General features: G+C 41.2%; 1 protein-coding gene across 1 annotated transcript in view; it reads right to left on the bottom strand.

Moving 5' to 3' along the window:
* SLC15A1 (solute carrier family 15 member 1) overlaps nucleotides 1-27258 on the bottom strand; it is a 110502-nt gene that overhangs the window by 2288 nt on the left and 80956 nt on the right. Inside the window, exons 16-21 of the mRNA XM_082246160.1 lie at nucleotides 18449-18595; nucleotides 17733-17779; nucleotides 15519-15626; nucleotides 13187-13283; nucleotides 8806-8949; nucleotides 2654-2761 (exon numbers count right to left, since the gene is read on the bottom strand). Of these exons, the coding sequence (XP_082102286.1) occupies nucleotides 2654-2761; nucleotides 8806-8949; nucleotides 13187-13283; nucleotides 15519-15626; nucleotides 17733-17779; nucleotides 18449-18595 (651 nt within the window). The remainder of the gene's footprint in view (nucleotides 1-2653; nucleotides 2762-8805; nucleotides 8950-13186; nucleotides 13284-15518; nucleotides 15627-17732; nucleotides 17780-18448; nucleotides 18596-27258) is intronic.

Genomic DNA, 27258 nt, shown 5'->3' with positions numbered 1-27258 from the left:
AAGGTAAGGAGGGAAAGAGGAGACATGGTTGAAACCTTAAAATACATTAAGTAGGTGAATAGGGTTCAGGAGCGCTCAATTTTCAATATGAAACTAAGATCAAGAAAACAGGGACATGACCTCAAACTAGCAGGAGGAAAGCTCAAAACTAATATTTTAAAGTATTGTTTTATTGAATGAGTAGTTGATTCTTAGAATAGACTTCCAGCAGAGGTAGTGAGTCAGTCAACAGTAAGTGGACTCAAACACAGATCTATACTCAGACAAAAAGTTTTAAAAAAATGTATAAATATTAAAAAACAATACGGCAGACTCGATGGACCACTTAGTCCTTTTTCTGCCATCACTCTTCTGTGTTTCTGCTTTTAACACATTTCCTCTCTCTATAGTCACAGTAGGATGAATGAGTATAATGAGCACCATAAGACAGTAGTGTGTGCTACCGGTAGGATCACTAGGTAAAAATAAGGTAAAATATTCTATAAAAAAAAGGACTGGTAAGCTACAGTATATTCCATTTTTTTTTCTTGGACTTAGATGCATTTTATTGATGCAAAACTCTACAAATTCAATGAAACTGACATTTAATTCTCCCCTGAGAAGAGATAATCAGGACCAAAAAAATAGTGTCTGAACTTCAGGAGTCAAAATTAGACTCTGATATATTCACAGCTGAAGCTTTAGAGACTCCCAGCAGTAACTTAAGGCTTCTATCAAAGTAGGGTCTGAAACCCTGATTTCAAGTATTGTTTTCTTGCTTGAGCAGCCTTCAGGAAACATTTCTTGTTAAAAGGACACCAGGTTAAGACTCCAAATTTACATTGATGTTGATGTTAGATTGGCTAACATAAATGTATCATCTCACTGTGGCCATGCTAATGATACTACAGATGTTGAAACACAATTACCCCCCTGCATGGGAGTCTGCTGACTGATCTGTATCATAAACATCAATAGTTGCCTTTCTAAGAGGACCATGACTTCTAATCCGACTTTGCTCTGCAACATCGGTCACACATCAGTCAGACTTAAATAAACAGGATCTGACTTAAGATGAGTGCAACTTGGGTGTGGTATGGATATGGATACATTTTGCAGTTCTTACATTGCCTCTGAGCACAAGTTGCATGTCACAAGTTGGATCAGGTAAGATATTCCATGGGCTGATATCAGACCAAAGTCGGACCAAAGTAGTGCAGGAACCTTTTCCAAAGTCGGACAGACAGAAGTCAGGCCAGTTAAGACGGCTTTCATAGGGGGTTATATAGTCAAATTAGTCAAAGCATAAATAAATATCTGAAAACAGTGTAAAAATCATCTATATACTGTATATATAGTCAATGCGTAGCGCCCAATGGGTTGTCTCTGTGCCTGAACATTTGAGAAAGCTCATTGGGCACTACGCGTGAGGTGGGCGATGATATAATCACCCTGGGACTATGTGGAACTGTGTATGCAGAGGATTGTAATGTGAAATGCTTGTTTGTTACTTCTGAAATGTGAGTGGATTTTTTTATATGAAAAAAAAAACCTTTTTATTAGCGATGTGCACTACGGTTCTTTCCTCTTGCCTTCTATATGATTGACACCACACTGAGAGCTGCTGGGAGCCACGGATTTGGAGTGTACAGCCATTGGGAGTGGTGTCATTTATAACACTGCAAAGCGCATATAGACCTCCTTTAATTAGTGAGGTCCATTCAAGCAGGTGAGAAGACTCCCATAGGTGGGGTGAAGGGCACTGTGGTGATCAGAGGCAATTACTGAAGAGTTTCTGGTGTATGGGAGTGCAACCTTTTTTTTTCACAGACATTGAATCATTTATTGATGGACGTTATATATATTTAAAAGATGGATTCATGTAAATGTATTATATATATAGATCATTTTTACACTGTTTTCAGATATTTACTTATGCACTATAATTTGAATGCACTTTATCGAAGGAAAGCAATGCACTTTTTTGTGACTATGTATATTAATTGTCTTTTGTACAGATGGTTCGATGCATAGTGGTGCTAGCTGTTTCCTATAGTATATATAGAGTAATAGGTGGCTTATACGCAGGTATAGCGCGGAAATATTTTTCACATTTCATAGGAATTTATTGATCAATACGCGACATGTTCTCCCAAAGTCGGAGTGTATATCGCACCGGTGTGTAAACTGGGCCTCAGCTCACACTGAGGTGACATAGGATCCCTCTTGTGAGACCCCAAGTCGGATGACGTGTGAAATTCAATGTTTCTCTATGGGAGCCGTCTTAACTGATACTACACAAGTCGCTCCGACTTTAGAAAAGGTTCCTCAACTACTTTGGTCTGACTTTGATATGACTTCAATACTACAAAGAGTAAATAGTCACATCAAAGTTGGACTCCAAAGTTGCACTGAAAGTCACACGACCCGGAGTTGGGCAAGCCTTACCACTGATTATTGTTTGTGAATTTAAAAAAAAATCCTGCTTTTGTGGATGGCTGCTGGTTGAGTCCTAAAAGTGGACCTTGCATCCTAAATGTAAAGTCAAGTTTTTAAGTGTCTTCCTTATCTTAACTAAAATCTGCAGTGGGAAAAAAGATAGAATATTAATTATCCATCACATTCTGTGGTTAAATAGAATAGATAATAAATGCAAATGAAAAGGATTTCTTACTTGTTCGCCGAGACCTGCCGCTCCAGCCACAATAAGGACAATAATATTTCCAACAGCCACTGTTAACAGCCATCCTGCTTGAAGCACAGATTTCATGTTGGATGGAGCCTGCCCGGACAAGAGAAAATGATCAAAAACATTTCCATGGCATCCTGAAAGCCCGGTCAAGTGCCAGTAATCAAGTGACTGTGAGCTGTATATAATGTAGGTAATAACTACTTTTGTTGGTTGGAGGTGATCATACTGTTCTGTTTTATTTCAGGGGATAAAACAAAATGCATGTTATAGTTTCTTGTGAGAAAAATATTTGTAGAGTGACCCCTTACTGGTGTCGATCTCTTTTCTCATAGTTTATGTTTAGAAACTTCAGCAAAAAAGGAAGGCCAACTTCAGTAAATTAAACTGATTTCAAGTGCAGGTACCTGCATTTATTCCAAGATAGGCGTAACTAGAACCATCAAGGCTCCGGGGCAAAAAAACCCATGAAAAGCCCCCCTGACCCCCAGCCAGGGTCCTTCCTTCTGGGCCTGAGGCCCTTCCCATTGATCCTGGGGCCCTTTACTCCTGTTGCAGGGACCTTTATTATGGTCCTGAAATGGGACCCTTTCATGTGTTCTGTAGCAAGCCCCTTTCCTGCCGTCTAAACACCAGGGCCGGTCGCAAGTGTGACCTATGTGACCCTGGTAGTTATGCCACTGGTGTCAGTAGATTTTTATTTTTGCTATTTTATTTTTTTATTATTATTTTTTTATCTTTTTTACAATTTTATTTATTATTATTTTTTTAGGAGCCCAATTCAGGGCTTTGGTGAAATATCAGGGGTCTAAACAGACTTCTGACTTTCCATCTTTGGGAAAGAGATAGCAGATTAAGGACACAGCCCTCACTCTCCATCTCTGCAGCCTCAGCTGCAAAGAATGCTTCCCATTAATTCACAAACTGAGGCATAGTAAAACACAGTTTACTATAAATGGACACACTTATGAATGGACAGAGTCAGCGATCAGTACTGATCACTGACTCTGTCTATCCAAAATAGGAAGGGGCCGGTGAATGACATTTACTGGCTCCTTCCCGCTCTCCATCCTGAAAGCCAGGGCCGGTCCGAGGCGGGTGCTTAGGGTGCAGTGCGCCCAGGCGCCGCAAGGTGGGGGGCGCACTATCTTTTCCCGGCTGCAAGTCTCTCACTGCAGCCTCGCCTTTCACTGAAAAAATACATTGGTTATAGCTGCTCCGCCTCTCTGCTGCCTCCTCAGCCAATGGGAACACAGTGGACACGCCCCCTTCCCCAGCGCGCCTTGTTTGATATCTCAGGCTCAGCAGGAGATGCCGACCTGGAGAAGAGAGGAGAGTACACAGCCTGTAGTGTGGGACGGGCTGCAGCCTTTATAGAAGAAGGTGAGCTGGGGAAAATAAACTAAATGTATTCTTGGCAGTGCTTCCCCTGCTGAGGAGGGGGGAGGGCTGTGTTTTCTCTTCCTATCTCTGAGTCTGTTGTTTTTTCTGCATGAGTAGCAGTGCACTGCTTCTGGAGGGAGGATATGCTCTAACCTTCTCCTCCAATCTCTACTGCACCTCCCTACTCCATACCTGCCCACCTCCCTCTCTTCTGCATTACCACATGCAATGTCTGTGAACTGCTGGAGCACTACAAGTACCAGCATGCCAGGAAATGGGGGCAGCAGCAGTGTGTTAAATCAGACAGACTGATATTTAGATGGAAAGTGCTGGTGTGTGTGTGTAATGTGTGTGTGTATACTGTATGTGTGTGTGTATACTGTGTGTGTGTGTGTGTATACTGTATGTGTGTGTGTATATACTGTGTGTGTGTGTGTGTGTGTATACTGTATGTGTGTGTGTGTGTGTGTGTGTGTGTGTATACTGTGTGCATATACTGTGTGTGTGTGTGTGTGTGTGTGTATACTGTGTGTGTGTGTGTATACTGTGTGTGTGTGTGTGTGTGTGTGTGTGTGTATACTGTGTGTGTGTGTGTGTATACTGTGTGCATATACTGTGTGTGTGTGTATACTGTGTGTGTGTATACTGTGTGTGTGTGTATACTGTGTGTGTGTGTGTGTGTATACTGTGTGTGTGTGTGTGTATACTGTGTGCATATACGTGTGTGTGTATACTGTGTGCGTATACGTGTGTATACTGTGTGTGTGTGTGTGTGTGTGTGTATACTGTGTGTGTGTGTGTGTATACTGTGTGCATATACTGTGTGTGTGTGTATACTGTGTGTGTGTGTGTGTGTGTGTATACTGTGTGTGTGTGTATACTGTGTGCATATACGTGTGTGTGTATACTGTGTGCGTATACGTGTGTATACTGTGTGTGCGTATACATGTGTATACTGTGTGTGTGTATACTGTGTGCGTGTACGTGTGTATACTGTGTGTGTTTGTGTACTGTGTGCATACTGTGTATATACTGTGTGTGCGTATACGTGTATATACTGTGTGCGTATACGTGTGTGTGTATACTGTGTGTGCGTATACGTGTGTATACTGTGTGTGCGTATACGTGTGTATACTGTGTGTGTGTGTGTATACTGTACGTGTGTATACTGTGTGTGCGTATACGTGTGTGTATATACTGTGTGCATATACGTGTGTATACTGTGTGTGTATACTGTGTGTTTGTGTACTGTGTGCATACTGTGTATATACTGTGTGCGTATACGTGTATATACTGTGTGTGTGTGCGTATACTGTGTGTTTGTGTACTGTGTGCATACTGTGTATATACTGTGTGTGCGTATACGTGTATATACTGTGTGTTTGTGTACTGTGTGTGTATACACTGTGCGTGTTTGAGCTTTGGTTTGAGGTGCACACCCTAATGCCATAGGCTGCGCACGCCTATGTTTGTAGTTGTGAGCTGAGGGAAGGGGCGACAGTGGGGGAGGAAGACAGGACAGAGGGAGATGCCAGGTGAGAGTTCCAGCTTTAAAAAGGCAAGCACATGACAATGACAGATGATCAGGTGAGGTGGGAGGTGTAAACATTGATGGGATGGATCGCTGAGTGTAGTGTAGCAGCTGCCTCTCCTTACAATCTTCCTCTCAGTCTGTTACTGCAAGCAGGCTGGGGCTGGGGGCTGCTCAGAGTGTTCCAGTCCAGCCCCTTTTTCCCATGCGGAGCTGTGGAGGAAGAAGTCTCATGGCATGTGTGTGAGTGTGACTCGGCCATGCCATCCCACAGCCTGAGCCTGCTGAAGTTTTAGTGTGTGCTGGCAGTTTGTGACACTGATTAGCAGAGCCTGGGAGGGAGGCAGACTTTACCAGGGGACATATCTCAGTCCCACACTGACAGATGAATTAAAGTGCCTGCCTGTGTATGGGCTGATCACAGTGTGATCACTGGGTTTGATAAGTTACAGTCAGACCATGTAATGTACACTACACATACACTTCCAAAACATGATGGTGATGTCACATTACCATTATGGAAGTGTATGTGTAGTGTACACTACATGCTCTGACTGTAACTTAGACTGAAGTTTAATGCATAGTAAAACCTTTTAGGCTTATGGAAGTGTGTGTGTACTAATAATGTGCATTGTACCGCACATTCACGAACATATGGGGGGGGGGGGGGGCGGCAATTTTTATTTTGCCTAGGGGCCAAAAATCCTTGCACCAGCCCTGGAGAGGAGGAGCCATACAGAGGAAGCAATGGCTTTGCTCTCCACTGCAGCCGCCTGCTTTCTCTGTATGGCTCCTCCTCTCACAGGCGGAGTGCATTTGATATCACTCCGCCTGTGAGCCAGGACTATGGAGGCGCCGTTCTCACAGTGACATCCGCAGCCCCGCTGAGATACACACAAGAGCTTTACACTACAGAGCCCGGCACACCACAGAGGAGCCAGGAATCAGGACAGGCAGCCAAGAATCAGGACCAGCAGCCAGACCCCAGGACCAGCAGCCAAGAATCAGGACCAGCAGCCAGCCCCAAGGCCCCAGCAGCCAGACCCTAGGACCAGCAGCCGGAATACAGGACCAGCAGCCTAGCCCCAAAAACCAGGACCAGCAGCCAGGAATCAGGAGGACCAGCAGCCAGACCCCAGGACCAGCAGGCCAGCCCCAGCAGCCAGACCTTAGGACCAGCAGCAAAGCCCCAGGACCAGCAGCCAGCCCCAGTACCCATTATTTAAGGTAAGTGAAGTCTTCTAGTCTTGGGCCTGGGCATCAAAGTGCTATTAATATAATATTGTTTATTTTTCTATTGTTCGGTGACACTCTATTGTAGTCTCTCATCGGGGATGGAGGGGACTCTTTCTATCAGAGACTCTCCAATAGGCACAGAGAGGGCCTCTGTAAGATAAACCCCCCTCCAGGTCCCATTAGACTCCGTTGTAGTCTCTAATGGGGAATGGTGGGGGGTCTTTCTAACATAGACTTTAAAATGCACACAGAGATGACCTCTGTTCGAAAGACCCCCCTCCAGGTCCCATGATACAACCCCATTGTAGTCTCTAATGGGGCCTGGTGGAGGCTCTTTCTAACAGACTCTCTAACAGAGGCCCTCTCTGTGTTCCTTGGAGAGACCCCCTCCAGGTCCCATTAGGAAAGGGGAGGAGTCAGTAAGATGACCACGCCCACACGGGGGGCGCCATAAATATTTCTGCACCCAGGCGTCTGTTACCCTAGGATCGGCCCTGCTGAAAGCATCCCTTGCAGCAGCCGACAGATGAGGGGAGGGGTAAAGCCACAGAGCTGCGGGGGATGACGGGGGCCAGGAGAGTACATAGGTGCTCGGGGGTAGCAGGGCAGAATAGGAGCGGGAGGCAGGAGCAGCATATAGAGGAATCGATTCCCTCCATATTCCTCCTGCAGCCACTGAATGCCTGCAGGAGGGAGAGGAGGAGGAGCGGGCATTCAGCAGCTGCAGGAGGAAAATGGAGGGCATTGCTTCCTCTATATGTCACTCTTGCCGTACTTCTTATCAAGGTGTACAGGGGAACCACATGGGTCCCACTAATATGATCAACACTGGGGTACTGTTCTTTCCACTGACGCCAACACTGGGGTACTGTTCCTCCCACTGACACCAACACTGGGGTACTGTTCCTTCAACAGACACCAACACTGGGGCATTGTTCCTTCCACTGACACCAACACTGGGGTATAGTTCCTTCCACTGAGACCAATGGTGGAGCACTATTCCTTCCACTGCCACCACCACTACAGTACTGTTCCTTCCACTGACACCAACACTGAGGTTCTGTTCCTCCCATTGACACCAACACTGAAGTACAATTCCTTCCTCTGGCATCAACAGTAAGGTACTACTCCTTCCACTGACACCAGTGATGGGGCTTTATTCCTTCCATTGATACTAGTGATGGGGCACTATCCTCCTCCTACTGATCAAAGGGCCCTATATCATTTTTTTGCTCCCACTAACCACCGAGCCTGAGTCACTGTCTACTCCTAATAATGCTTGGGCAGTTTCTACTCCTACTGGCCAGTCTGGCCCTCCTACAGTCTGTAAAGTTACACTGCTCCCAAAAGATGTATTTGTTGCTTTCAAAATGCACTTTAATTTCAACAATACACTTCAACAGCTATTTTTCTTGGGATAAATATTGGCATCTATACGCTTTTGTTTATGGGCACCCCTTAATAATAATACCCATATAGATTATTACTAGTTATGCACTGAAGTTTTGGCCACTGAAAGTTATCGGCTGAAAATAGGGTTTTTTGCATTGTGCCAAAAGAAAAAAAAGTGCAGATAATGGCTGTTGAAAATGCCTGCAATTTTACCATGATTTTAACTCACTTATGGTGTTTTTCACAGGCCATGTGACTCAAAAAATGAATTAAAAACTCAACACGGGTGCATTTTTGATGCATTTTTTGCTGCGTTTTCAATGCATTTCAGTAGATAGGTTCATTTTTGGAACAGTTTGCCAAATATGCACCAAAAATGCAGCAAAAGGTGCCAATAATGACCGACAATAAATTCATATTCATTTAAATTCATGTTGTAAATTAAAAAGTCGAATATAATCCAAATATTTATAAAAATATATATATTTTTTAAAAACCGTCAATTCTGGTTTCGGTGTTGGCCAAGTGCATCCTGAATTTTCTGTTTCGGCACCAAAAATTTAATTCATGTGCACCACTAGCTATTACTACCCACCTGAGAGTATGAAAATTCCAGCCCAGTAACCGAGAAGACAACCTCCCCAATAGTAATGAGGAAGTATTGTGGAATCTGAAGGGCCATGTGAATTGTGTTGGGTTTAATATCTTCAATGTACTTTAGGGTCATGGATTCCATGCACTAGGTAGAGAAAAATGAGAAAAGATAAAACAAATATTACAGTAACACCTAAATGCGCTCGGAGATTGCTCCTGTACCAAGCCCCAAAAAAAGATTTGCAAATAAAAAGGAAACCATCAATTGGTTGCATGGGTGGCAATAACCCACTCAACCAATTGATGGTTTCCTTTTTGTTTGCAAATATTTCCTCATATTTAAATTAGGCAAACCTGATGCCTACACGTCATGCCCAGTTCTTTCACATTTCCCCAAAATGAAAAATAAGGAATGGATTGCGTCGCTTTTTTTCACATTTCCATAGAAGAAAACCTGTTTAATACCTTATAGATTTATAATAAATACCTCAATGGATAATAAAATATTTGGCAAAATACATTTGGGTATACTCACTCATTGTTATAAAACATGTTAAATAAAAAGCAAATAATAAAAATGGAAACTGGGGTATGCATTCCTAAAAGTAAGCTTTAGTAGCTGCAAAAAGTCAGAAAGATCCTGGCTCCTTTCCTGGCTGGAGAACATCCAGCATCAGCTAGTGTTTTCCTCCCCAGCCTGACTGTCCCTGGCTGGCCCCCTTAATTAATTCTATTTTTATTCTTTTAATCTTGAAGGCTTAGCATCATATGTGGGTGTTGCCCAGGGATGTCTGCACAAGTGGCAAGCACCCCAACCCTAAAGCTGCACATGGATGGGTGACGCATGTAAAAAAAATAATAAACAAAAATTTCCAGCTTACTTATCAGCCAGCCTGCAACAAACTGAATTAACCCTGTCTAACAGTTCACATTAAAACAAGGGTCAAGGGAAAATTGTTATCAATTTTCAATGACTGGCATTACCATAGCTTGTAGACTCTAAGGCCCCTTTCACACACTCCGTCCGTCGGACGGAGTCCGTTTTTCTCAGCGGGGGATCGATCCGCCGATCCCCCGCTGAGCAGGAGGATGACAGCTGTGTCTCCGCACTGGTGCGGAGACACAGCTGTCAGTTCCCCATGCATCTCTATGGGGGAAATTGGATGGGAACGGACCGTCGGTCCTTCCTCATCCGATCCCATCCGATCCGATCCACTGGACGGATGGAAAATAGGGTTTCCATCTGTCCAGATGTGACGGATCGGATGACAGCGGACATGTCTCTGCTGATATCCGATGCCCCATATGGATGCATGGGGGGACCGTTCAGATCCGCCAAAAAAACAGACAGGCGGATCTGAACGGTCCACCTGTGTGAAAGAGCCCTAAGGGATCTTTCACACGAACGCTCCGATCAGATCCGCCTGTCAGTTTTTTTAGGAAGATCTGATCGGATGCTCCATGCATCCCTATGGGGCAGCGGATGTCAGTGGAGACATGTCCGCTGACACCCGCTGCCATCCGCATCCGATCCTGGCCATGAGATCCGGACGGATGGAAACCCTATTTTTCATCTGTCCAGGGGATCGGATCGGATGGGATCGGATGAGAGCGGACAGGCTCTCCCCATAGAGATGCATGGGACTCTGACATCTCCCTCTCCACACACAGAGCGGAGAGGGAGATGTCACCTTCCTGCTCAGCGGGGATCTGTGTTTACGATCCCCTGCTGAGCAGCACGGATCCGCCTACGGAGGCGGACCGTGTGAAAGAGCCCTTACACTTTTACACAGACTAAATAATATGCACTAATTTGGGTTATTTTTACAAAAGAAATGTAGTAGTATAAATTTTGGTCAACATTTATGAAGAAAAAATACTTATTTTATAACAGAAACTAATAAAAACATTTTTTCGACATTCTTTTCATTTATAGCGCATAAAAGAAAACAAAAAAAAAACAGTGGTGATTAAATACCACCAAAAGAAAGCTCTATTTGTGTGAAAAAAAATAATAAAAACATCATATGGGTACAGTGTTGCATGGCTGAATAATTATCATTCAAAACATGACAGCACTGAAAGCTGAAAATTGGCCTGGGCAGGAAGGGGGTGAAAGTGGCCAGTATTGAGGTGGTTAAAGGTATAGGAACATACTGCACACTCAGCAATAGCACAATGAAAGTGAATGTATCCAGTGTGTCCCCCCACCAATTCACCTGCCCTCAAGCTATCCATGTTATATTTGTGCTCTAACTTTGGAGACTCCCAACATTTAGAGAGCAGTACACTGGAGTACCGTGACGTGGCCTCTGCAGCTTACGCATATATTTGCAAATGTGTGCAAACAAAACCCCTTGTTTTAACATGAACTGTTAGACAAGGTTAATTCAGTCTGCATGCAAATACAGCCTGTCTAGGAATGTCCACTCCCATAGAAGGACATTCACCTATCACGGCATTTTTGGAATTTGCATTACTCCTCCAAAGAGCCAGACCACTGCTTGCATTAGTGATAAATGATCAGTACTGAATCAGGATGCTGTGATGTTCTCAGGAAACTATGTACAGCGTCATGCCTGTCCGTTTCACCAACCATAATCTGCCTGCATTGTAAGGAGTAGCACAGAGACTCAGTGATGGCATGAGGTAAGGTATATCATGAAAACAGAAAGGTTGATGACGTTTAGTGATTTTATTTTTTAAACAGCACTAGGGACACTACATACTAGCAATGAAGTGTGCCACATGTGCTGGTGGCTGCTGTTTACAGTAGAAATCCTGAGTCCTCTGCTCCCAGATACCCCTGCAGAGGTGATCTTCTGGTGCTGTGTGCATCCTAGAGCTGTGTGATTGGAGGAGGTGGGCCTTTCATTCTCCCTCCTCCATCTTACTTCTTCAAGGGTGAGGAGAGCCAAGTACAGGATACTTGTGCTATTGTAGTGACTTCCCATTTTTGAAGAAGTGGCAGAACTTTTTCAGGAACAGGATACAGTTTGTGAGTTCCTATGCTGGGAAGGGCTTTGGGAGAATCATTTGGGAAAAGACACTGCCATCTTTTAAGACATTAATCACTTGAAGACCAGCATGTTAAACCCCCTTCCTGGCCAGGCCATTTTTCAGATTTCAGAGAGGTCACACTTTGAATGACAACTAGTCATGCGACACTGTACCCACATCCAGTATCTCACAAAAGTGAGTACACCCCTCACATTTTTGTAAATATTTTATTATATACTTTCATGTGACAGCACTAAAGAAATGACACTTTGCTACAATGTAAAGTAGTGAGTGTACAGCTTGTATAAGTGTACATTTGCCGTCCCCTCAAAATAAACTCAACACACATCCATTAATTTCTAAACCGCTGGCAACAAAAGTGAGTACACCCCTAAGTTAAAATGTCCAAATTGGGCCCAAAGTGTCAATATTTTGTGTGGCCACCACAAAATATTGACACCACTTTTTCTTCAGATCCAGTTCTTTGCCATGAGGTGCCATGTTGAACTTCTAGTGACCAGTATGAAAGAGTGAGAGCGATAACACCAAATTTAACACACCTGCTCCCCATTCCCACCTGAAACCTTGTAACACTAACGAGTTACATGACACCAGGGAGGAAAAATGGCTAATTGGGCCCAATTTGGACATTTTCACTTAGGGGTGTACTCACTTTTGTTGCCAGCGATTTAGACATTAATGGCTGTGTGTTGAGTTATTTTGAGGGGACAGCAAATTTACACTGTTTGGGCTCTTTCACACGGGCGCTCCGTATGTCCGTATATCATCCCATTTTTTTGCAGATGAAATACGGACATAATGCATGTCAATGGGATTGCGGATGTTAGCGGATGACCATCCGCTGACATCCGATTTTCGTCCTTTCTGGTCTGTTCAATTTTTTGGAACGGAACAGAACCCTATTTTTCTTCCGTTTAAAAAACGTAAAGGAAGCAAAATCGGATGTTAGCGGTGTCATCGGCTAACAACCGCAATCCCCATAGACATGCATTATGTCCGTATATCATCCGCAAACAGATGGGATGATATGCGGACATACGGACCGGATGACACAAGTGTCATCCATGTCCGTGAAAAAAAAAAAAAAAGTGCCGCAGCGGAATAGAAAATCGGAGCGGCCGTGTGAAAGAGCCTTTATACAAGCTGTACACTCACTACTTTACATTGTAGCAAAGTGTCATTTCTTCAGTGTTGTCACATGAAAAGGTATAAAATATTTACAAAAATGTGAGGGGTGTACTCACTTTGTGGGATACTGTATATGTATATCTACTAAATCAAACACGCACAACTACTGTAGATAGAAGGAAGCAAATGCACTCATTCATCATTGCTGAACACAAGAAATGTAAGATACTTACTCCATTAATGATTATTGTGTAAGAGCTTCCAAAACCAAACTCCGTAGACCTCACAGAGCACATCGTCCCGTTTTCAGTAATACCTGTTATGTTTTTTCTATACAACAAAAACACAGCCAACTCAAACACAAAAATTATGATAAAAAACATTTAATGCTGGCATTCAAAACACCATAACTGATGTCACAATTTTTCTGAAAGTGTAAATGTGGACATGTAGGTTACAGTATAATATTCTGTAAAGAATGATTATTTGTGGTTTATTTTTTATGGTTAATGTTAACATCTGGTGTCATTTTAATCAGTAAATAGCGCTCGTTAATCAGAAATTTATCTACAATTAAGTATGTTGTATGTTGCTGCATTTCAGCTATATTATTTCATATACTGTATAATTATTCTTAATGAACTAATTACGGTAACTCTAAGCCTTTAAAAACATTCTATTAAATACAGCCACATTTAACATTAAAACATTGTTAAATATATTTATACATAGAAATGGTATGAGCAATTTTTTTTTTTTTATATTAACCTTTTGTAATTCCTTTCATAGTAATACTCTTATATATAGTAATACCTTATATAATAATAAGGTCAGGAATCGTCAATGTGCTGCAGCTGTTCATTGTTTAGAAACAGACTGGGGTTAGTCCCGGACCCAAATGTATTGCTTAGCTTAGCTGCCTTGCCTGCAGAGAAGCTCAGAAACTGGCTGTGCTGTTGGGCTGCCTGGAATTCTGATTTAATTAACCTTTTCTAAATGTTTATTTATTATACATTCAGAAAAAAAATAGATCATATATTTTTGCTGAAACAAAAAAACTTTTGCTGAATATAATAACATTGCAGGTTAAGGGCCAGTTCACACTGGGAACTGTGAATCCAGTGCGGGTTCCCGCATCGCACCTGAATTAGCGGCAGTTCACACTGCCATCTGCGAAGCGCTGGGGGTGTCAATACAAAGTTAATAACACCCCTTGATAGGTCCGCAGAATGCAGTTCAAACTGTGAATTCAGACAGGAATCGGATCGCATGGGTGTGAACATGCATGCGATCCAATTCTGGTGCAGGCAAAAAAAATGGTCCTGCACGAGTTTGGTCCGAATGCAATGCAAATTCAGGCATACAGTTTGTATGGCTGAATTCACATCACACAGACATTGTATGTGATCCGCACAGCAATGCGGTGTGAATTACATGCAATGTCTGGCATCGCACCAGTGTGAACCGGCCCTAAGACTGTAGACCTGAAAAGGTCACTATAAACAACTACACAAGTTAATGAGCTTATATACGCTTAAAAAAATGTATTTAAAGTAGTCAACATAGAAGTGGTACATCAGGTGCCTTACACACATCCTCACAGCCACCCTAGTATTTGTGATTCAGATCTGTTTTCTGTATTGAATGTTTTATCCCAAGCAGCTTTACAATACAATAGTAATATGTTCTAAAAGTATTTGTTAAGCTGAAAATATTTTTCAAGTATTGTATAGAGTGGGGAAGGATGAGAACTGTCTGTTTTCTACTGCTATACGATGCTTCATCTAAAAGGTTTAGGCTGGGTTCACATATATTCAAACTGGATGCGGGTTTCCCTGCATCCAATTCTCATGACATACGAGTGTGACCGGCCCTCAGTGGAGCCGGTTCACGCTGGTCCGGGGCAGCGGCGGAGCAGAATTTAAAGAGGGTCTTGTGCGTGTTTGGGTCCAGTTCAGGTGTGATTTCGTTTAAATTTTCAGACCTGTGTCGTACCTGAACCAGTGAACCGCACCGTACCCCAGACAGGAACCTGCAGCCGCACATATGTGAACCCAGCCTTACCTTCACTTTCTGTCCTGCTGGCAACAATTATATAACAAGTATTATATAGAAAATCTGCAACAGGAACATCAGACAGAAATGAAGATCTGACAGGATTCTATTCTTTTCCTACTCTCCTAAACAAAAACATGCTTTATTTCTATTTGTGTTGTTGTTGGAGTGTTGCCTTCACTTCCTATCTGGCAAAACATAGTCAATAGGACAGGAAGTGAGGGTAAATCTCTCTAACGGAGCCCCCGGATAGCGTTAAACCTGACAGGGGTTTTGACCCTTGGCCATTCTATCTCAAACTATGAAAAACATTTTATTGGATATACCCTTTAAATTAGTGACCAAACAAAAAAAAAAAACAATTTAACTCCACATGCTCTATTGCTAGCATGGCAATTGGTATGTGTATCTTACTCTTTTATTGTGCAGAAAAAAAAGTAATATCATCTAACAAAAGTAAACTCTTTTACAAAGCTTTCAGTTATGCAGATCTAAAATGAATGTACTTACGTTCCCAATGTTTGCATAGTGTAATTGGAAAAGCTGAACGGTGAAATTTCACCAAGGCTTGTACCATCCACTGTTATGTTGACACTTTCTTGAAGATTATTAATAAACCTGCAAGAACAAATTGTGCACATAATCTGTTAGAAAGGTGCTGCTTCCATTCCAGTAGGTACCAAAAGTTGTTCAACTGGCATGTCCATGCAGTGTAGTTCGACTTTTTTGAGCAGAAAACACATGCATTATGATAAATGGCATAAAACAGAACCTTTGTCATAGAGGTTATCATGTTACACATGCATTGCTGTTTGTTTGCCTATGAATAATTGTCTCTTCCTTGCTCCGTAGCTAGCAGGTGCTCTGTACAATTAATGACACCCTCCTTCGCTGTGTCTTTAGTTTCTGTTTGGAGCACATGTAATTGCTGAACAGACATAGACATACTGAACTAGACATACTATGATTTTTTTGACCTGTCTGAGGTTTCTTTGTCAAGATCTGCACAAGTTTTCGATTAAAGCTTTCTATGATCTACAAGATGTCATTTGGATTGTGTCACTGTCTGCCAATGCTACTGAGATAGTAAGTTTTAGCTATCTCACCACAATGCTTAGCCTGGGGAACCAAAACAGATGTAGTAGTCCTAATTTTTAAGAATGCTGGAATTTTAATTTGAACTACATTTCAGTGACAAATGTAACAACAAAGCTATCCTAGTGTTAGATATACAGTATTTTTCATGTTAAGTGCATGCATGTTAAGCAATGTGTAACAGTTACAATCATGTATAACCTTTCAGAGAGATAACAGTATTCCTCTTAACAATGTCATTATCTGATTTTCTGTGCAGAATTATGATGCAATCATTGTTCAGGCATCATCCATGGTCAGCATCTGCATTCTGGATTACCAATCTGGCCTAGCGATGGGCTTGTGCATTTTTTGGCTATATTCACACACTAGGGTTGATTTACTAAAGGCAAATGAGCTGTTCACTTTGCAAGGAAATTTCCCCCAAAGCTTACTGAACATGGTGAAATTTCACTTTGCAAAAAACACCCAATCACATGCAAGAGAAAAAAGAATAAAGCATACTTGCTTGCACATGATTGGATGATGGAAGTCAATAGAGCTTCAACACATTCACTAAACTCTGGGGAAAATTCCCTTGCAAAGTGAACAGTGTATTTGCCTTTAGTAAATCCACCTTTATTATCTCACTCAGATCAGCCACCCTCTGCTGCAACATTCTACTTTTTGACTGTTGTAAACTCACAATGTTGAAGCCTGATCAGTAGTGGAGAGGATAAGAAGGTTATTCTCTGTATCCTGCAGCAGTTTGAAAACTTAATTGACCCACACTGCACTTCTAAGCTTGGGTAAAGCATTTGACTGGAGCTTTAGCACTGCTTTTTAATAATAAATTGTACAACTTTTGCTGTATATTGCGTAACTGTATTCATGCAGTCCTTGATACCTTTTTTATTTGCACTAACAGTTACATTTTCAGGACAAGGTTTTGGGGTATACACACTTCTTTTAGGGTCCAAGCAGTTGTAAGGTGGCTTTTCCAAAGCAGATAGAGTAGAAAAGAGTGTGATATAAAGTACCTAGTGCCTACCGCAATTCATACAGCTCAAGGCAAGCTATGCTGTTAACAAAAAATTGGAAACAAATAAACTATTGAAGTTATGCATTATACGACTGAAGGTCAGATTTGAATATTTATAGTAAAACAAAGGTAGAATTGGCTTACTAGACAGTATTTGAAAAAGGATTTGAGAATTATTAAAAATAATTTGAAGAATCTTACTGTAAAATGATTTTAAAAAGAATATGGCGTATCATGAAAACTGGACTTTATTGTAGTCCTTAGAACTGATCAATACAAGTGGGGATAGTAAACGAGTTACCCCATAGTGGTCTACATTACCACTGTGCAATGTCAGGACAAGGTCCTTTATCGCCCAAGGTGAAAAGACCAATGTGCACCACCTTGTTCTTTTTGTTTCTCCTCCTGCTAAGGAACCCAGGGCAGCCACCTCTTTTTCTTACCCCTTGGCCCTGCCACTGTGTGAAAGTGGGTCTGGTGTGGGACTCACCTTTCCCCTAATCATGCTGTATGGCTAAAAGTAGGAAATTTTAGCATATACTATGTTTTAACCTCATTCTAGTGGCAATGGCAATAGCTATATACAGTAGTAGTTTTGAAAAACTGACCTTATAGCATTGCTTCCTTGTTCTGGTTTGCTAGATATGTCTTCAGCCTGCATAGAACAAAAAGACACAGTTTAACATATAAACAGTACATTTTGAACAAAATGTTATCAAGAAATATGTCTAAACATCTAACACACATTGAAACATGTTAATACACACAATTTAAATCGCAGCATATTTCTCTCTTCTCAGTACATGTTGTTAATAATGTATTTATAATGTATAAGAATGGTAAATCAGCACTGACCACTATGAAAAAATCTATAAGACCCCAATTATTTTCTTAAATCGCCAGATAAGGGGACCAATGGCTGCTTACATAAAGTGCATTCACCTAACACCACAATGATCCAAAACTTATAAGATATGTAGCGCCAAAGGATACAATAATAATATTAAAAATAAATCATATAAATTTTCCTGTGCAATTGTGTAATGAAGTGCCACTTCAAAGGTGCTTTCAACTGAAGCAGTCGGTTTCCAAGTGCCACACGTCTCACTCACCAGATTTCATATGACCCCTATAAAAATAAGAAGGGCCCAAGCGCTTTTTGAAATAATATATACTTCTGATCCTCCAGGTATTCCTCTGTACACTGTTTTCCTGCACAGTATTAGAGGACGGGAGTACAGCAGCTTATTAAGGTTAAAAAAAAGGACGCCCACCATAAGCGCAGAGTTTCTTTCTTCTTTTTCACAGGTTGCAAACTACTTACCCAGTTTGTGGAAAGTCCATTTTGATTTGAGATGATATAGGTGTATCGTTGCTTCACTGGGAAAGTAGCAAAACTTAAAGCCTTGGTGACATTGCCATAGTTCACATCCATTTCACTAGGCAACCGAAGAGTCTTGTAGTCACCTGCCTAAAATAAAATGAGAATTATTGAAACATTTTGGGTAAATGTGTAAAGGTGGACAGCAAAGAAAAAGTTTAAATTTGTCATTAAAAAAGTTGAAATTCAAGGATTGTTTAAAGATTTGATGTATATTTTAGGGGACAGAAATTTAAATATTTGTCAGTGGAAGAAAAATTTAATTCAAGTGTTGCATAAGAGCTGTGCAAATTAAAAAGATAACTAACTAAAAATACATGTTTGAGAAGTATGAAATATACAATTCTCATTGTCACATGGTTAGAATAAAATTTGATTCATACAATTGCTATTGTTTACTTCCGTTTGCAAATTATCACACAAATAGTTTGTTAAATAAATACAAGGGTTCTTCAAAATGTTTCCGAACTTTTTTTAAACTCTTTTTATTAAGATTTTTAAAAACAAAACTTTTACTAAACTGCAAGGTCAGCCAGCTTGCCAGACAGACTAGTCACATGACACTCTCAGATACATCCAATTGCTACTCCTCCTGCCCTCACCGTTTCCAATGAAAATATAAAAGTGTGGGGGGGCGCATGCCCGAGGCCGGCGGGGATGGACATGTCTCACTGAAAATCTGCGGCCCTTGAGGTAACACGACCAGATAATACACCCGGATGTCTCCCCAATTACCTTAAAAAGCACCGCCTGTTCCTTCTGCCACACCAGGAAACCGACATGGTATACGGTGGGGCCCGCCCGCAGACAAAACCAATGATAGGAAAGAATATTCTTGTCAGGGCAGTTTCTAAGACTGCCCCACCTCCATCTTCTCCCTCAGGCGTGTCTGTTAGACTGCGGTGAGTCTGATTGAGAATTCAGTGCTACACCATTAATTTTACAGGCAGACTCCTTACATCCTAATGTCATTAAGCAATTTGAGAAAATACTGCAAAAAACTTCAAAACAGCCATCCTGCCATATAACTGAAAGCCTGACCAGGGAGATTCGTGAGCGGGGCCAGTGCACTACTGACTTAGAAAACCAAATGGATGACTTAGAAATAAACACACAGTCTTGTGCTACTGAATTAGAGAACCTTAACCTGAGTCAATTATTGATCTCCATTCTACTATGGATGCACTGTTTCAAGATCTGCAACCATCAATCCCTGTTGAATGTCTGGAGATTGATAGGATTCACAGAGCCCTAACAACACTTAAGCCTGAAGGATCACTTTGCAATATAATCGCAAAATCCCATTTCTTCTGTACTAAAGAACAATTCTTGGCTGCTGCATGGGATAGAGAATCTCTTACTTTTCAAGGACACTCTTACCAACTTTTTGCAGACCTTTCCCCAATCACAGTCGCCAAAAGGCATGCACTTAAACCTTCTTCAAATCCTTCTCCGAATGAAGTAATTTTGAAAGTGTCAATGATGGAAATAAAATCTAACTTTTGTTGTGATATTATAAGAATGTCTAATCTGTAATTTGATGCCTTTTGGAGATTTTTCCATCTTTCCTTGGCTTCTCTATGCACATTAATACAATTTTTACCTGGGGTGCCCAAACTTTCGATCCCCACTGTATATCAAGGATTTTTTTCAATCTTGTAGGTTAGCCAGAATACACCTAGACTTTAACCAGTGTTTGGTTGGAAGTTATTGATAGTCATGGGACTACTCTGGCTGCTGATAAGATAAATAATCTAGTAGTTTATATCTACTTAGATGGTTGATACTTCCATACCGTATGCATTGTGGGAGACCAGATACTCTAAATGCAGTATTATGAATTTAATGACACTTAACTAAATATGTAATTTGTACAAAAATGTAAATTTTTTTTCTTTTTCTCTTATGTTACTCGGGTAAGACGACTCCACTGATAGTAACATATTTAGTTAAAAACAGCCCTTAGGATTTAAATAGTTATTCTATTTGTATTTTACATGTTAAATACTGATTATTTTATGATCTTCTGTATGTATATAACTAATGGCTGTTGTTGCTTTGGGAACCTGTCACTGCTACCCACTTTTTTTCTTTTCTCGGATATCCCTCCTTCTTTTGTTATCTGGAGGGCCTCCTCAGATAGTCATTTGGCCTCTGGGCTCGTGATCATCACAAACCCAGCACGCTGTTTCTGCAGATTGTTAGAAATTGGGTAGATTTATAGGATTTTTGCTTGTTCCCCCCCCTTTTTTTAACTACCCCCTCCTCTTTTTCTTGTGTACTTTTACCTATCCCCGAGGTGTGTGTGACTTTATAGCTCCTGTTCGCATTTAGTGTGCATATTTATTTTTTGATCCTTCTATGGCTCCTTTGAATGTACTCACTTTGAATGTACAAGGTCTTAACTAGTGTTGAGCGAACACGGACTGTATTATTCGTGTTCGTACCGAATAATTGGATTTTTGTTACCCGAACACGGACCCGAAAACTTTACTGTATGTTCGGGTTTAAAATCCGTGTTCGGTCATTTTATTTCCGGGTTTGTATGTAATGGCGTGCTTTTAATGGTGGGCTTTCAACAGCCAATCAACAAGCGTTTAACTGGTGTGCCTTAAGCCATCCCAGCCATGCCTACTAATGTATTAGTAGCTGTGATTGGCCATCTGAAGCATGTGACCAAGTCTTTAAAAGTTCGAGACCGAGCGCCGCTGCGTCATTCTGCTGTAGTACAGGGACAGAGCACACATCATACGTGCTGGCTGCTGATTAGGGACAGACAGTCAAAAATTATATTGTGTCCGAAAAGAATTCAGGGACAGGTCGGAGTGCTGCAGGCAGGGCGAGTTGTTAGGGCATTTTAGGGCGAGGCTGGAGAATAGGCAGGGTCAGTGTTCTACATCGATTTTGCTGTATGGGGGGTTTGCAGTGCCAGTGACCGATCTTATCGATCATTTTAGGGCGAGGCTGTAGAATAGGCTGGGTCAGTGTTCTACATCGATTTTGCTGTGTGTGGGGTAGTGAGAACACAATATTTTTGCCCGCTGAGGAGGAGGGAGAAAAAAATCTTTTTTATCAGTCAGTTGTGTGCAGCGTTTTTCCTTCAGTGCTGCTGACTGTGATAATACACTGCTGTGTTCACATGTGCTATTATTGAGTGATTTTAAAATTTATACACTTTTTTCTATTCCACTATTCAATATACACCCTTTTGGGTTAAAAAAATTAAATTGTGGCATAGTCTGTACTAATCTATTTAAAAATTACAAACTTAAAGGGAATTTTCTTTTTTTTTTCCCTTCATAGCCTGCAGCAGAGCTGACTGATATAAGACACTGCTGTGTTCACATGTGCTATTGAAAAATCACCAATTTTATTTATTTTTTTTTCCCACAATGAATTTTATTCAGGATTTTCAAAAAAAAAAAAAAATACATACATTTATCCTTTTAACATAATAGCTATCTCAATTACAATAATTATCATTACACCTTTTTTATGTCTTATTTATCCTATAATCCTGTATTTTTTCCCTCTTTTTTCCATTTCCCTCCCCTACCCACCCCAAAACGAGAAGAAAAGAAAAAAAAAAAAATCCGAACCCCTTTGATCCGCGGCTGTCGATTAGGAGAGCTCGTCTTCTCCTCAGATCTATTCCTCCTCCCTTATCCTATAACATATTGTTTCCCTCCTCAGAAACCATAAAATGATTCCATGGATCCCAAATTTTCTTGTATTTCTCCTGTCTATTTTGTGCAGTAGCAATTAACTCTTCCATTCTTCTCATTTCTTCTACTCTATTTATCCATTCTGCTAATGAGGGTGGTTGTATTTTTTTCCAATTACCTGGGATGCATGCTTTAGCCGCATTAACCAGGTAGGGGATAATAGAGCTTTCATATCTCCTTACCGGTATCTCTGATAAGTGTAACAAAAAAAAAGCCGGGTTTTCCTCTATTTTATGTTCCGTAAGTTTCTGTATAATATTCCTGACACCCGCCCAGAATGGTCTTATTTCAGGACAGGTCCAGAAGATATGGAACACAGTACCTATTTCTTTTCTACATCTCCAACAATTATTTGTTTCTCTCGGGAACCAAGTATGAATTTTCTTGGGTGTGATGTACCATCTTGTTATAACCTTATAATTCAGCTCCTGAATCTTCGTACATCTAGCTGTCTTAAAGGCAAGTTTCAATATCCTCTGGACCTGCTCCTCCAACAGATCACTCTCCAGATCTCTTGCCCACTTTTCCACCCATGGGAGCTGCGGTTGTTCCTCTGGGTTTATTAACATGTCATAAGTAATCGATAGTGTACGTAATATATTTCCTGATTTAACGCAGTAATTTTCAAATCTTTTTAATATTCTACCATAGCTACCCGGGTTTGGTATTGAGGCCAGATAATGATGTAATTGAACCGCCTGCCAAAAGGGTATATCAAATGGTCCACTTCTATCAACCAATTGATTAACTGTGGGCCATTTGTTTTGTATTAGAAAAGACGAGGCTTGTTCCTGCTTCCTTTCCCTCAATATTGAGAACTGTCTAGTATCTAGGCCCGGGATGAACTGGGGGTTCCCCAGAATCGGGAACAAGGGTGACTCTTTCCCTGTCAATTTATTGTATATGTTCAGTTGTGTACATACTCGAAGTGTGTTTCCAATTGTTGGGTGTTGTTTCAGACCTTTAGGCAGAGATTTGTAGCACCACATAGCTCTTTTCAGGTCTACTTCCGTTTGTGCCTGTTCGATTTGTATCCATACTTTATTTTCCGATTGGTGCCACCAGTCTAATATTCTGCTCACTTGAGCTGCCTGATAATATATGTAAACGTCAGGGAATGCCAACCCACCCCTCTTCTTTGGTAAAGTCAAAATTCTACGTGCTATTCTGGGTTTTTTATGAGACCATATATATTTCAGAAATAGGGAATGTGTTGCCTTAAAAAAGGCCCTTGGAATTTTCACCGGTAATGCTCTTATCAGGTAGAGAAATTTTGGTAAGATCGTCATCTTCAATAGGTTACATTTACCAAACCAGGAATGGAGACCTCCCTGCCACTGTTCCAATAGCTTCCTAGTCATTTTCAACAAAGGTGGAAAATTTAAGTCATAGACTTGTGATATTTTTGCCGGTATATATGTCCCTAAGTACTTTACTGCTTCATCTTTCCATTTAAAGCCAAAATTGCTTTTCAATAGGTTAACTTGGGACACAGGCATCCCCACCCCCATCGCTTCTGATTTTCCATAATTAATTTTTAAATAAGACATGGCGCTAAATTTTTTGAACTCCTGTATCAGGTTCGGCAGCGAAATACCCGGACTAGACAAAGAAAATAATAGGTCATCTGCGTAAGCAGCTATCTTATATTGCCTCCCCTTTATCTTTACTCCTTTGATATCTTGATTTAATCTAATCCTACACAAGAAAGGCTCTACTGTCAAAGCAAATAGCAGGGGCGACAATGGACACCCCTGTCTTGTACCATTTCTTATTGGGAAAGCATCTGACAGGAGCCTGTTAACTTTCACCCTTGCCGTTGGCTCTGTGTATACTCTAGCTATTCTATCCAACATGACCTCTCCTAATCCAATGTATCCGAGCACCGAGAACAAAAAAGGCCATCCCACCCGATCAAATGCCTTCTCGGCGTCCGTGCTCAGGACTACACAGGGGATTTCTTTTTCCTTCACTACTTGTATTAAGTTCAATATTCTTGTAGTATTATCTCTTGCTTCCCTCGATCTTATGAAGCCTACCTGGTCTAGCTGAACTATGCTCGGGAGAAATCTTGCTAGTCTATTTGCTAAAATTTTAGTATACAGCTTTAGGTCTACATTTAACAAGGATATGGGCCTATAGCTGCTACATTGTGCCGGGTCCTTGCCTTCTTTTAATATAAGTGAAATATGAGCTGTAAGAGTGTCCCTGGGCAGCTTACCCTCTACATCTGCTGTATTATACAATTTTTCCATATAGGGACCTAAGATGTCAATCAATGTCTGGAAATAGCATGTTGTCAAGCCATCCGGTCCGGGTGCCTTCCCCTGTTTCATTGTTTTTAGTGTTTGTTGTATCTCCTCTATGGTGATCCTCGTCTCTAAATACTCTCGATCTTCCTCCTTTAACTTAGGTAGTTGCGATTGAGCTAAGTAACTTTCCATATCTTTTTGCCTAGGCGACGTTTCTCTTAAATTGTATAATGCAGTATAGTAGTTTTCAAATTCCTCCAATATTTGTGCTGGCAAAGAATTCTTAATGCCTTTTGCTGTAGTAATGTGGGGTATATATGACCTTGATTTCTGCCTTTGTATGGATCTAGCCAACGCTTTTCCACACTTGTTACCGGATTCATAGTTTAGCTTATGCCCTTTTTGTATTGCGGCCTTCGCTTTATACTGCAGTAGGTCTGTTATTTGCCTTCTGACTAACTTTAATTCTGCTATTGTTTTATCTGCTATGCTTTGTTTATGCTCTATCTCTAAAGTTCTAAGTTTTTCCAAAAGTTGTGACAGCTGTTTATTCCTTTCCCTCTTAATTCGTGACCCGTGTTTAATAAAAATGCCTCTAACTACTGTCTTGTGGGTCTCCCATAACGTTCCTATACTACAGCTAGGCAAGTCATTTGTCTCGAAAAAGGCTTTCATCTCTTCCTCTACTTCTTTTAATATCTCCTCTCTCTGTAGCAAACTCTCATTTAGCCTCCACATATTCCCCCTCTGAGTAGGGTTTGTTCCTAGGCTATATATTAACGTTATAGGTGCTTGATCAGACCACGTAATATTTTCTATTCCGGTTTCTTTCACTGCCTGAAGCTGACCATGAGGTATAAAAAAAAAATCTATTCTGGAATAATTCCTGTGTGGTGTAGAATAAAATGTGTAATCCTTTTCAGATGGATGTTGTAGGCGCCAGACCTCAATCAGTTGGGCATCGTATAGAGCCTTTAAAATCCTTTTATTCATTCCCCCTGTAAGTGTTGAGGACCCTGACGAAGTATCCATTTTTGGTGACATAGGTACATTAAAGTCCCCACCTATAATTAATTGGCCTTCTGTAAAATTTACCAGTTCACCTAAAGTTCTAGATATGAACCTGTCTTGTCGGTTATTCGGTGCATACACCGTTGCCATTGTTACTTGTATATCGCCAAATAGTCCTTTAACAAATAGAAACCTCCCCTCAGGGTCCTGAACACTATCTTGAAGGGTCCATGGGATCTCATTTGCTATTAGTATGGACACCCCCCGTGACTTCGATTTTGAGTACGTAGAGTGATATACATATGGGAAGTGTTTATTTTTTAGAAAGGGTAGTTTATCTGTCCTGAAATGTGTTTCCTGTATGAAGGCAACACTGGTGCGTAGACGTCTTAGCTCTGCTACTAGCATATGTCTTTTCTCTGGTACGTTTAACCCTTTGACGTTATATGAGACAATTTTTAAGTCCTCCATCGACAGCCGTGGATCACTAAATAATCAAAAAAAAAAAAAAAAAAAAGGAAGTAGGAGAGGAAGTATGGGAGAGCGGGGGGAGAGGGAAGATGCATTTAAGCATTCCTACCCGCTGCCTGCCATAGCTAGGAGGGGGGTGAGGGAGGAAGGGGAGAGAAAAATTTTTGTTTTTTCCCCTTTTTTTTCCCCACTAAAATAGGAGAGTGTATCTCCTTCTAATTTTTATAGACATGGGTGAGAGATTTTTTCCCCCCCTTTTTTTTTTTTTTTAGAACACTAAAATAGAAGAAGGTATTTCCTTTTAATTATTATCTACACGGGTAGAGGTTTGTTTTTTATTTCACTAAAATAGGAGAGTGTATCTCCTTCTAATTTTCATAGACATGGGTGAGAGATTTTTTCCCCTTTTTTTTTTTTTTGTTTTCTCCTCTCTTCTTCTCTCTCCCCCCCCCCACGTTGTAACTATTTTACGCATCCCTATGTTGAAGTAAGGGGATGTTATACTTAGAGAGAAGGGAAACTAGCTTGGGCTTCAAAAATTGAAAGGTTGAAGATAGATTGAGCGGGAGGGGGGCGCGAGAGAGCCCGAAGAGAAACACCCCGGTGCATATAGACCCACGGAGAAAGTCACACAGGTGGCACCTATAAAGTGCCGTGTGAAATAGGGATAAAATATTTATCCAAGGTGACGGGAGAGAGAAGCGGTCTTTAGTGTAAGACCGGTCTCTCTCACACGTCATTAGAGGGAGAGGGAGGGGTTTAATTTCCTTTTTTTTTTGAAAAATCACCAATTTTATATCATATTTTCTATTCCGCTATTCAATCTACACCCTTGGGGTAAAAACAATTAAATTGGGGGATAGTCTGTATCGGTACGTGTGAGATACACCTTTCCAATTTTTGGGGCGCATCTCATACCGCCGAGGATTGCAGGGTGCTTCAGTGTGCCTCCTGCCTGTTCCGAACTCCTCCTACTCCTCATCCTGCCTTTGGGGGTACAAAAAATAGTAATCGGGGCCTAGTCTGGGTCTGTACGTGTGAGATAGATACACCTTTTGATATCATATTTTCTATTCCACTATTCAATCTACACCCTTGGGGTAAAAACAATTAAATTGCGGGATAGTCTGTATCGGTACGTGTGAGATACACCTTTCCAATTTTTGGGGCGCATCTCATACCGCGAGGATTGCAGGGTGTTTCAGTGTGCCTCCTGCCTGTTCCGAACTCCTCCTACTCCTCATCCTGCCTTTGGGGGTACAAAAAATAGTAATCGGGGCCTAGTCTGGGTCTG

The sequence above is a fragment of the Pelophylax lessonae genome, assembly GCF_965119305.1.
Source record: "Pelophylax lessonae genome assembly, chromosome: 2".
In the NCBI taxonomy this organism is placed as follows: domain Eukaryota; kingdom Metazoa; phylum Chordata; class Amphibia; order Anura; family Ranidae; genus Pelophylax; species Pelophylax lessonae.
The sequence above is the reverse complement of the archived record's forward strand: the minus strand, read 5'-3'. Positions and strand labels throughout refer to the sequence as shown.